We start from the raw sequence: 13,222 nt of genomic DNA, 5'->3' as shown, positions 1-13,222 counted from the left end.
ACTCTCATTGGTGGACTGCCCATGTCGACGTTAGGGTGCCCATCACTCAAGTCACTTCCTCAGTGTTCTTCATGTATGGAATTGAAGTTGCAATAGACAGACAGACAGACAGACAGATAGAATCACAGACCCAGTGGAAAAGCTATTGAAACACTGAAGCACCTTGGAAGGCGTTGAAGTCCTTCAGAACTCCCTAATTTGATTTGGTGCTTCAAAGCAGGTACCCATCTCAATTTGAAAACTTGCTTAGATGTGGTGATTTGATTGAAACTTTGTCAAACTGAATCACCCATTTGAAGCTCTGCAGGACTGTAGTGATAAGTGTTTAGGACTAGGATCAGGGAGATGCAGGTTTATGTCTATTATCAACTACAGAAGGTCCCTGGGTTACTTTGGGCCAATTGCTTAGCTCAAGTTATCTTACAGAAGTTTTGTGACACAGAGGTTTGTGACAGGTCCTGTTTAAAAGAAATTTCATGATCTTAAATTAATAGCTCAATAGGTCATTCTCTTTATTCTGGGGACACTGAGTAGCATATAGCGAACTTTATATCCAGTTTGTTCTGGGCAAAGAAAGTATGCTGCTGCTACTTGTATTTAGATAATGCTGTGCTTTCACATACATGTTCACAATAATTAGTCTTTCTTTGTCAATGGTAATCCAGCTAGAAGAATTCAAAGCCAAAAATTTAAAGAACAATAGCATATGAGATTTAATAAGAGTTCCTGAAAGTAAGCAGGGCAAAAATTCCTGTCTTGATTTTGTTTTGGTAAATCTTTATTCAGTTTTTGGACTAGGCAAGATATTGAGGCTTCTAGAAGAGGTAGCTGCTAAAGATCAACCACTTGAGAGTATTTTAAGAAACCATAGAGACAGTTCTAGATTAAAAACAAGAGTAGCTTCTGGTAAGGAGAGATTAAACTCTTCAGCATTTTTTTCTCATAATTTGCACCTTGTTCAATTTAGGCCTTAGCACAATGATATAACATTTTGGAAAAAAGATACAACCTAGCAGTCCAGCACCGGAGGTTAAGATGGAAAAGATCTCCACAGCAACCATATATTTTCCCTTGGAGCTCATGTAGGTTGGAATGAAGGACAACCAAACACTACAAAAGACCAACATGCTGAAAGTGATGAACTTGGCTTCATTAAAAGTATCTGGTAACTTCCTGGCAAGGAAAGCCATAGCAAAGCTGATGATGGCCAGGAAGCCCATATAACCCAACACACAGTAAAACATAATCATAGATCCTTCATTGCATTGCAGTATGATTTCTTCAGTCACTGAATGCATATCCATGTCTAGAAATGGGGGAGAAATTGTCAACCACACAAGGCAGATGCCTGCTTGAATAAGGAAGCAGAACAGAACAATCAAGCTGGCCAGTCTTTTCCCCACCCACTTCCTCATCCCAGATCCTGGTTTGGTGGCCATGAAAGCCAGAACCACCGTGATGGTTTTGGCCAGCACACAAGAAACAGCCACCGAAAAAATGATAGCAAAAGCTATTTGTTGGATGGGACATGTTTCCCTATGGGGTCGGCCAATGAATAGCAATGTGCAGAGGAAGCAGAGGAGGAGGGAGATGAGGAGAGTGTAGGTAAGACTCTGGTTGTTGGCTCTGACAATGGGAGTGTTGTGATGGGTCATAAATATGCCAAGTACCAGAGCTGTCATCAAAAACAAGAAAAAAGCCATGGAGGTGAAAGTGATTCCCAAAGGTTCTTTGTACGACAAAAAAGTTATAATCTTAGGGTAACAGAAATCTCGATTCTTGTCTGCGTAGTCTTTTCCTGAACATTTCTTACACTCATTCATATCTAAAAAAGGAAAAGACAGCTTTTAACTCCTGCAGTTGTCATAATTCTCTGCCCTAATTATTCATCTCAGACAGATAGCTGAGTTCACTCACCCCACTAAGGCTTGATGTAGTTCCTTTGATTTTGGATTAGTATATTACCCAGTTACTTTGGCTGAGTAAACCAGTGGTGACTAGCAATGGCCTCATTTTATAGAAAAAGCAAGTTTGTTCCTTATTCTTCTGCCATATTCTCATCAATCTGCTAGTGTATTTAGGAAAAAGGCATTTACTCATCATTCTGCAGAAATCTTCCTCTGCAATTTTTTCTGAAATTGGCAATGGTATCCCCTGGATAAATTCCACTGAATATTTCATTTGATCTACTTGGAAAAGTTACCACACTTTTTTTTTAAAGAAAACAAAAAAGATTTATTGAAGCACAGGCAAAAGCATTTCTGTGGCAATTAGTGGGCTTTGTGTCCTTATAAAGCTACAGCATACCTTGCAAACTTTATTCATTTGGGCTGAAAATATAAATGTTACAGAGTTTGGATTTTTTTTTCCCATAGAAGAGCAACTCTTTTTTTTCTGAATCACACCCCAGATTGCTCCCTCAAGTCCTGCCGTGTTGCCTCATCACAGCAAGGGAGGGATGGGTCGATGTTCCTGGAAGGGATGAGTGAGGAATGCCCAGTGTGTGTGCCAAGAATATATAATCCCAGCAGGTTCACCACAGGTGTGAAGGTCATCCCAGCTGCCCATCTAAAATGAACAGGCACCTACATTGGGCAGCGGTGATAGGAAGATGCTGGATGTGACAAACCTATCATTTCATACTGCACTGCAGAAGGAAATGGTAAGCCGCTCCTTTATCTTACCAGGGAAACTGTATGGATAGAAAATCATCTTAGAGAAAATGTATCTATGTGATTGCTAAGGGTCAACACTGACGTGTTGGCACATAACCATTACCCCAGAGCTAGTTCAAATAATGCAAGGTAAGCTGGAGGAGATCCAACCATTTAATGTAATCAAGCTTGGCTCTTGGAATGAAGTCTCCTATTTGCAAACTACTATTTCTTACCTTCTTTGTCTGAAATCTTCCCTTCGGGACACAGGACACAGTCATAGCAGCAAAATGGCTCCCCCTCCCTCACTTTTTTGCTAGAGCCAGGATGGCAGGGCTCATTACATAGCGATAAAGGCCGAGTCTAAAATAAAAGAGGAGGATATTAATACTGAAAATAATGAGATTGAAAAGCTTAGTTCCTGGGCTTTTCTGTATGGTATGAAACTGGTAAAGTGTGTTTCAATAATATATAGGTTAAGTAGGTTCAGTGAAGAGATCTCCATTTGGGTGCTGCTGTCACAGCAGAATGTTAAACATAATGGGAATTAATCTGAACTAGCCTGATCCTTAAGATATTATCATTTCTAAGAAATTACATGATTGATTTTATTACATTTTGGAGGGATGGGAGTTTAAAATAATTTTACTTTCCCAGACACATAACTTTGAGTGTGTTCTAGCCTGAGGTATAGTTTTATCTGCTGCCTCATTTTAAGTTTGTAATAATGTTTTGGAGATAGTTCTTTGGTTTTACAGCATTTCTTTGCTGTTCATTAAGGTGTGTATGTCTGCAGAGCAGTAAGAGGATGGGGCGCAAATGATGGCATTTGCTTGCATCAGATGTCATTACATAATTGTGCCATTTGTGTGATGATGTCATGTATTGTCATTTTGACATCATTTTGGCTGGTTATGAACATTTCTGGTCCAAAGCATCTGTAAACAGCATCAGTTCCTGCTTACTTGATTTTTTCCCCTCCGGTCATTATCTCATATTGCATATCTTCTGGTTGCTGCATTCCCTTCTCTTTCTACGTCATTTTTCTTTCCACATTCCTGTTTTTTGGCTTTTTTTCTTGATTTGTTCTTTCTTTTCACCTCCTCCCTAACATTTCCTCTTCCTGTTTGATTTGCCCAGATAGGCAGACCATGTCTTTCTTTGTTTCTCAGACTCCTCAAAACTATCTGTATATAGTTTCCTAATCAACTAACTATAATCCAGTATATGGTGTTTTATGGTACATATAGCCATAGAGAATTCTCATCAGAGGAGCTAGAAAAATGAAGATCCTATATGCTATTGTAACAAATCTCTATACATCCATTTTGTGAAACTACCACCATCAGAATGTTCCTGTCTGTCTGTCCTCAACAGAAGAAAGAACCAAAGAGCAAAGAATATGATAATATCTGGTGACACTTTGGCTTCAATGACTAGATCACAAATAGGAACCATCTGGCTACTCTAGATAGTGCCCAACTTCAGTTCTTATTCCCAGGAGCCACAGCATGGCAATATCTAGATTCTCCACTCCTGTGTTAGACATTTCAAGGAAGTGGGAGATATCCTTACACTCTTAAGTGTAAGGTAACATCTGATTCACATTGAAATGATGGAATATATTACATATACTAAAAGTACTATTAAATATTAAACACAAAATTGCTAATTTAAAATGGTCTGTAAGATGTAATTCTGTTTTAAATTTCCAATGAAATTTTCTTACTAAAGAAATCTGCTGGCAAGATTGCCAGGGTAGAAATTACTGTGCTGGCTCATATTGGTATCATTATTTAACATATTATACCTCATTCAATCTTTTAAAAAAAAGTATTTAAAAAAGTATGCCATTATTTCCTACCTGGTTAAACCAGCTGTGCCAGGTAATGGCATCCTCATTAATGGTGAACATTTGATCTGGAGGAGCCTGGGGTTCTACACTCCCAACTTTCACTCTCTGTAAAGAGAGGTTGGAAAAAATAATCCAGTTGAATACATCAAATCCAGTCACTAGCTCTCCTTTCTGGTTGAAGGTGATCTTGTCTTGAGCAGTGTTGTTAAATGAGATGTATCTTAGAAAGTGATGGAACTGCATTGGGAAGGGAAATACGACATTTTAGAGAAAAGTGCAATTTTGCATTCTAATTGATGGTTGGAGCAAGATAATGACATTTGATGCTTTTCAAGTGGGAGAAGCCTATTGGAAGAAATGATTCAAATATAAGAAGAGGGGAATCAACCCAAATTACAACAATCAATTCTGTTCTATCTTCTAGAAGTAATTTTCCTATTTCTTACATGTGTAGGGCTAGGGCTATGCAGATATTTGGATTCAGAGTGCAAAATATATTTGGGGGTACTTACAAAGTACCTGCCAGAAACACCTCAAAGTAGCCTCTTTTTCTGGGCTCACACAGCTGCTGTCAGAGCTGCCATATAACAAAAGACACTGGTATTTTACGATGTTCGCAATAGGTACTGCACATATGTCTGAGCCACATTTTGCCCTTCAAATCCAGATTGATTGCTCATTCCCAAGAGTTACTTATTATACATTCTTATGCTTTGAAAATGATCTCATGGTCAATATAGGTGGATCATGGGAATATTCATGGTCACCAAGAAAATAGTGGTAGAGCTCTAGAAGGTCCTTATACTGTAAACAGTAATCCAACATTTCTTTTCATATTACAACATGCTATTTGGGGTTGAAGACAGCAAAGGAACACTCATGTCGACCACTCAGCCATATCTGTATACCTGATTTTCTACCATTAGGTACCCTACATACTATGACACCACAGAAGCAATCATTAATATCCTCTGATCTTTTAAATTCCATGCCTACTTTCTTTTATTTCTTTCTCTATCTTTTTCTTTATTATTCTTTGGTTTTGTGTATTTTAACCATAAATGAAAAAATGGAGGTATAAATGATAAAAAACCCACATTCTGTTTAGAGGAAGCTCACAGACTTCCAGAGGAGAGCAGGGAAAGTGAAATGAAATATATGTGTTTAGCTGGTAGGGAGAAGAAGTAAACAAAAGTGAGATAATGAAAAAGTGATGATAGTTGTATGCAGAGATCAAAACCTTTTGTAGGATACAAGTGATACAAGTTATAGTGCGCTTTCTGTAAAGTTTTTTTGGAACATTACCTGCCAGAGTTCTTGATTTTGCACTTTCTGTCTTTGAGCATCTCTCATTGCTCTGAGGTTGATGTTAGAGAAAGTCATGTCATGGATAGCATGGGCCACAGCATAGACAGCATTGTAGATGCTATAGCTGGGGGTAGTCATGGTCATTTCAAAAAATGCCCCAGGGAGGCTCTCCAACTTCTCTTTCCCAGTGCAAATATTCTCAACATCATCTTCCATGGAGTTTGGGAACACACAAGTGAAAGCTTGTTGCCAAAAGTTGCCAATGAAGCCATCTTTTGAGTTGTAAGGACTTATGCTTTCAAGGAACGACTTGAATCCTTCTATGTCACTGGAGTGAGTTTTGAATGACATGGCCCCATGGAACATGTCTGCTTCCCAATTTCTTTGTAAAGCAAGTGAAAGAAACTCTAGCTGAGCTGTTAATATCCATACTTTACCTTTAATCCTTTCTGTTTCTAACTCATAAAAATATGGAAGCCAACCATAAAGTGCCATAGAATATGATTCACCATGGGCTAATACTACATTAGCTTTGCTGCCCATCAGTTTATAATATATTTTTGTTCCCTGTTGCAGCATGGAACTGATGTTAGTGAAATAAACGAATAACCTTTCTATGAAGGCTAAGCAGATACCATTCTTGGAAAAAATTGGACAGATGGTTTGCAAAAATCTTTCCCCATTGTCATTATCAATAGCAATGACTCCAATCCAATACCACTTGAAATGCAGAAGCAAAGAGATAATTCCTGTGTACTGGAAAGATTCTGGAGGAGTGGTCTGGTAGAAGAAAAGACCTGGAGTTTTATCATTCATGACTGGAGCAGAGCCATAGATGAGCTAAGGAGAGATAATAGGTGGTGAGGAAAACAATAATAAATCTACATTTCCTAATCAATTATGTCAGGAATTCTGCACTACTCTTCCTAAAACTACTTGATGTGATGGACATTTATGTTATTAATAAATATTTTTCAGGTAAATATCAGGGTATTGTCTTTTTAATTTCCAGTGGAATTATCATATTTAGGTGGCACAAAACTGATATACTGAAATATTTATACAAATTGCTTTAGTTTCTGGAAATATAGTGGGGAACTGTAATTTTGTATATAGATTTTGGACCTGTGTAGAGGTTTTGGATGAATATGAAGTTCTCGATGTAACAGATCATGACAAGAATTAACTGCAGTAGAGAAAGATGGCACTTTTAGTTTTGAAAGCAGCTCCTAATAAATTCTGAATAAACATTGGAAGGTCCCGGTCTCAGAAATTGTTGGAAACAAAGGGAAATGTTAGATTTTGTAACAGATATATATACAACATTTACTGGTTAGTAGAATAAATATTAATTTGGATCCAAAATGAAACCATTGGGCTCATGACTAGCATAATTCCCAATGGTTTCAGTGGATGCACTCTGAAATCTGGGATCCAATCTATTCTGATTTTATTACTTATAATAGAAAATAATTATGCAAATACTCATTGTCTCATCATTCTATTGTACCAGAATAATGGCACAGGAAGCTTATGCAAACTCATTTTAAGACTCCTCATAAGCAGGTTTAGAAAGAAATCACTGTATTATGAGAAAGTTTTTATATTTTTTGCATAACACAGTATTAGATTTCCTTACGGCTCAATATTGTCCTCTATTTCCACACATACATAAGTTGTGTATATAGACATGCACACAGTCAAAAGTCAGTCTAAAAATTCTTTCAGCTGAAAATGAATGCATGCATGTTTTGTTATTTGGTGACAGAACTATGTCTGAGTCACTGAAATTAACTCAAATTCACACTCACAAGTCACAGAAGACAGGAAGTAGAGTTAACTCAAGAAGCATATTTGCATTTATAAGCATAGGAAAAAATGGCTCAGATCTAGTTAAACAGATTAATACACATATTTTGCATATAGAAACAGTGATTTGGTTTACAAAGGAAACTAACCAAATGAAACAACAATAATAACAATGTTAAAAAAGGAAGTAAATGAAAGACAAAAAAGAGCAAGTGAAAAAGAAACTTCAGAATATGTAAATATGTGTGTTTGTGTGTGCATAGATTTCCCCAATGCCTTCAGAAATCTTTGATCAAAATAAATTATTTATTGGGCATTGTCACCAAAGATGATAATATGCACCAAATTGCTTGCAACTGCATCAACACAAACTTGTAATATAGTACTGCCTATGAATTAATTTCATGCTCAGTCCATGATGACTTACTGAAATGGATATGAAAGGAATTCAGTGCCATAAAAAGTTTCACTTAGATTCATTGAATTCAAATTCCAAATTATCCTGCTGGAGGTTTTATTTTTAGATTTTCAAGAAAAACAAGGGTGCTTAATGTATTGATGCAATGTTGAATGGATTCCTTTAATCTGCAAAGAATAGACTTACTCTTTGAATGTTGCTAATGGTTATAATTGATAAGCTCTATTTATAAAGAAACTTGAAACCAAACTGGAACATGTGATTAATCTTTTTGCAAAATATATTGAGCAGTAACATTTATCTTCCAATCTTCTGTATTTAACAAATGTATTATTGTACTTCCAAAGAGAACAATTGAGAAATTAGAGAAGAGACTTTAGATTGTTTCTAACCATCCAAAGTAAATTTTAAATATTGATTTGAGACCTTAGATACTGATTTCTTAGTGTCAGGGAGAAATGGTATCCATAACCATGTAACACTAAATCAATTGGTCCTTATTCAACGTTATTTGAATTCCTAAGAATTTGAACTGGCTGAGCTTGCCGATCGAAAGGTCAGCGGTTCAAATCTGCATGGCGGGGTGAGCTCCCGTTGCTAGTCCCAGCTCCTGCCAACCTAGCAGTTCGAAAGCATGCAAATGTGAGTAGATTAATAGGTACCGCTTCGGCGGGCAGGTAACGGCATTCCGTGTAGCCATGCCGGCCACATGACCACGGAAGTGTCTATGGACAAACGCCGGCTCTTTGGCTTTGAAACGGAGATGAGCACCACCCCCTAGAGTCGGACACGACTGGACTTAATGTCAAGGGAAACCTTTACCTTTACCTTTAACCAATTTATATGGTTTACATGGCATGCACAAATTCCATCATGTTTTTTGTTTCTATTGTATGGTTTGCAAATTCAAAATTTTCTTCTATTTATGCATAAATAAAATTCATTACTATATATAACAGCAAGTCATAAGCAATGAAATTGGGAATGTTTGAAACAAAAATAAAATTTTTGGAAGAACAGTAATTTTGAGTTCACTTTACAACCATGGCTTCTTTGTTAAACCTGGTCAAGAGAGGGCAATAGTTGTATTTCTTTAATTGATGTCACTCCTTTGTATTAATTACTGCTAATTCTACCTACCTGGACTCATATAGTCTAGTAGCTTGAAGTCATCAGTGATTTTTTTGTCAATGATAATCAACAGAGCAGAGATTTTTTCAAGGTTAACTTCTAAACCTGCTACTGCATAAAATGTATTTAATTCCAACTGCTATAATTCTATCTTTATTATAATAACCTATTTCTAAATATCCTAATGAAAGACAGGAATGGAGTATGAAAAGCAGCCTTTACAGTTATGAAAGGAAACATGTCACTAGTAATATTAAGGTTTCAATTACAAGCTAGATGAAGGTAAGCGTGGCTTCATGTGAAAATGGAGTATACCTAGCTGAAAACGATAAATTTAGAGAAGAAAAAACAGAATAGAAAAAAAATGGATTATAACTTCCTGTTTCTGAAAAAGTGGAATACAAATGGGCTTCACCAAATCATTTGGTAGAGAGGCAAAAGTTGCTGATACAGACTTTCATCTAGAATATAGGGACAACTTTAAATTTAAATACCTTAATTCCCCTAAATATCTAGGGGGAAAAATGAGTTCTTTTCATAGGCAGGGCTTTGATGGTGATGAGATAGATACTAAACAAAGCATCTGAACTTTTAAGAAGCACAGAGCCAGAAATAATTTGGCTTAATAACCAATTGTTGCAATTGACTCAAGTCTTAAATACAGTATCTTTCTAATCGTGGTTCCCATGTGTGATCATTAAAACTATTGATCTTGATGCTGGAAAGTTATATGAAAGGGGAGATTTCTAACAGGAACCAAAGGAGAACAGTGTCAACTGGCAGCAAAGCCACGCCATGTGTGGAACCAAGCTCTTGGCTCCCCTAGTGCTCTATCAAGAAATAAAATGGTTTGAAAAGGATCTTTCTGAATGCTGAGGCACGATAGTGGTTCAAGGAAAGAAGTGGAGATTTTGATCTAGAAATATAGCATAAGTCCCAGAAGAAGGTATAGATAGTGCTGGGTAAGAATCATGTGGACCACAATGAATCCTGTTGAATTTCTTAAGCCAAATTCTAGAAAATGCAAAATGGTAGATATGAGTCTTGCCAACAAAAAGACCCCAATGGTTTTAAGTTCCAAATAAAGACTTTAAAATTCTTAAGTATTCTGTGTTTTGCCTTGAATAGGTTAGAATGGGATGATAGGCTTTGTGAATTAAAAAGCAGAAGGCTTAAAAGAAACTTGAAGGTATTCTTTGTGACTCTATTGTTGCCATGAACTCTGGCGACCAGTTAAGAAGTGACCATGCATCATAGCTTCTGACATAATACAAATAAAACAAGACAATTTGAAAATGTGCATGTTGTATTATAAAAACAAGAGGTATGAAAAAAGTCTTATATCCCCAGTTTTCTCATGCATAATTATTCTGATATCTTACCTGTGGAACTTTATAGATATCCAAAATAGTTGCTATATGATAGGAAATAGTGGAGTCAAGACCCCCAATGACTGCTATCAGATTGTATTGATCATCACATGTGTAGTTGGGAATCAGTCTCTCTCCTGCTGATAGAAGGAGCATGGTGGCTTGATAAGTCCTTTGAGCATTGTCATAGCTGTCATAGATATGGAAGCCCAAGGTGAAATTGGATAAAATCTGAGGGTTTTCATTGATCTCCTTTACTGCAAATACCAAGGCCAAGATGTGCTGGTAATTCTTAGGCAGCAGGCTACAACAGGAGTTGCATTTGATATCAGAAGGAAAGCCAACATTTACAGAAAAATCTTATATTTACTGTATATATTCAGTTGTGGGTGTTGTTTGTTTCATGATTGTCAGTGTGATTTGGATCAACATCGTTATCTTTCCTGAGGCAGTGAGGAAAGAAACAGCATTAGAAGTACAGCCATCCATCTCCTCAAAATCAAAACAGGGCATGTTGTGCATGTGCGTGGCCAAGAGAAGTGATCTTTGGGTAGATTCTCAGCCTCAGGATCTGGAGGACTGTTCCCATGAGTAACAGATCTTTACAGCTTGTAGTGATTCAATGTAAGACCATAACGTATTTGCACTGAAGACAATTCCTTTCTCACAAAATTATGTTGCTTTTTTAAACAAAAGCCTATTCAGTTTGCTGGAAAAAATTTTTTTTTCTTCAAAGGAGAAGAAAATGAGGAAGATTTTCTCACAACTCATGTGTGAAACTCTTATATCTACCTTAGTCACAGGGGGGCTAAAGGGTGTGTGAGCAGAGCATCCTTCACATTATCTCCCCAACATCTGCCCTATTCTTGACATCCCACAATTTCATTCAGTCCCACGGGGAGATATCATGAAGAAACATGAGGGTTTTTTTTAGATAGGAAAAAATGAGCAGCCAGGAGGGTCCAAATGGAGAAATAGGTAACTGAAAAACAAAGATCACTACCAACACTGCCATCTTGCATCAGTAAACTCAAAAGTATCACGAGAAGAAATTCTAACATGCCCAGAGAATTAAGTAGACTTAATTTCATAGATTTCGTAGAGGACATCAATTTTGGCATGATAGTATTTGAGAGCTCTGCTCATAAGGAACACCCCTATGACAGTGAGGAGAAACTGATGCTTGTGCAGTATTATTTATAGTGGGAAATGGCTGACAATATCCCCACCCCCCCTGAATTGTTCAATTCCGTCATAAAATGAGCCACGAGATGAGTGCAACAGTATATGATATGAAAGAATGATGTGTGGAAAGGAACAAATTAAAGAACATGCAGTTATAAGTAACACAAATGCCCTAAAATATAGCCTCTTTGGTGTTTCATCCCCCCCACCCCCAATATCCCTTTAATGCTAAAAACATGGTCTGCAGCCTAAGTCAAAATAGCCAGATCTGATGAATATGTCTTTTAGGGACAAACCTTGCGTGGGATGTTATCTCAGCCCTAACCATTATTTGGAGGCACCAGCCCTAAGATGGATTCTTCCAGAGAGATAAGAAATCCAAATAAACATATCCCTAAAAATTAAATCCTTACAGAAGTTCTTCAGAAAATGGCACAGGAGGCTGTTTTCTGAAATTTATTGACACAGGGACAAAGCCAGAATGAGTAGGTACACCACCAATGATAAGATCTCCTTGCTTGAGATACTTCTGAAGTGGAGGATGAAGATCATGGATGTTGCATTTTACAACGTGAGCCTTGCCTACCATATTGGGAAAAAGCACCACCAGCAAAATCACTAAAATTGACATCTTCGGTGCAAATACAAATCCTCCCTCAGTACACTGATCCATCTATTTTCATCTGCAATGCTCTCAGTTTTGTTTGCAGGCTTATATCAGTCTGCTCTGTATTTCTCAGGAGACTGGAAAATGCAATTAATTATAGTAAGAGCAATAGACAAGTGCACCTTCCTAATCACTTTCTTTAATTGTAAACTGTATGGGTTATATTTATAACTTCCTTACTTTTTGCTACTAATTTTGCTACTGGTCACTGAAACTCAGCAGAGGTTTGGAGAAGCAGGAGAATAACCTGCCTTTACATAAGTAAAGACCAAGATGATCAGCAAGTCCATAGTTGCAGTTTCTCTATAAGACAATTGAAAATTAACATTGGTTTGTCACATATGAAGTGACATTGCCTCTGAGTCATCAAGCAAAAGTGTTTGGGTCAGTTTCTGTTCACTTGAACTTAATGGAACATGCAATTTGACCAGGGGTGCCTAAACATTTGGATGTAACTGCATGGTTAAATCCATACTGGAGATTCATTTCTGGATTTTGGCAGATGACACCGATGTATCTCAGCATTTGGAAAAAAAGATTGTGCAAAAAGGTGAGAAGTGTATTCCTTCAATCCCATTTCAGTTGCTAGTTCTCCCTTTTCTAACAATCATTTGTTTTCTAACAGCATACATCAGCTTGATGCAGTGATGCAGCTCCAACTCTGACACAAGATGAATTGGTTTCATTTGGGCTACTCAGTGTGCAAGTAAGCCCAAGCTCAGGTTGAGAGGAGTTATCTTCCATGCAGTGCGGACATAGACAAAAGGAAACAGCCATTTCGAGCAGTAGGGCAGAATGAAGGGCAAATTGGGGCCTAACCCATTT

General features: G+C 37.3%; 1 protein-coding gene across 1 annotated transcript; it reads right to left on the bottom strand.

Moving 5' to 3' along the window:
• Positions 1-926: 926 nt before the first annotated feature.
• Positions 927-12,319, bottom strand: LOC134496765 (vomeronasal type-2 receptor 26-like). Its single transcript, XM_063302476.1, has 6 exons — positions 12,144-12,319; positions 10,558-10,849; positions 5,815-6,657; positions 4,519-4,746; positions 2,891-3,017; positions 927-1,825 (listed from the first exon to the last, which is right to left on the bottom strand). Exons 1-6 carry the CDS (start codon positions 12,317-12,319, stop codon positions 927-929), a joined length of 2,565 nt encoding a protein of 854 aa, XP_063158546.1.
• Between the last annotated feature and the right edge of the window lie 903 nt (positions 12,320-13,222).

This window comes from Candoia aspera, chromosome 4 (genome assembly GCF_035149785.1).
Source record: "Candoia aspera isolate rCanAsp1 chromosome 4, rCanAsp1.hap2, whole genome shotgun sequence".
NCBI classification, from domain to species: domain Eukaryota; kingdom Metazoa; phylum Chordata; class Lepidosauria; order Squamata; family Boidae; genus Candoia; species Candoia aspera.
Note: the sequence above shows the minus strand (reverse complement) of the source record. Positions and strands in the feature narration are given on the sequence as shown.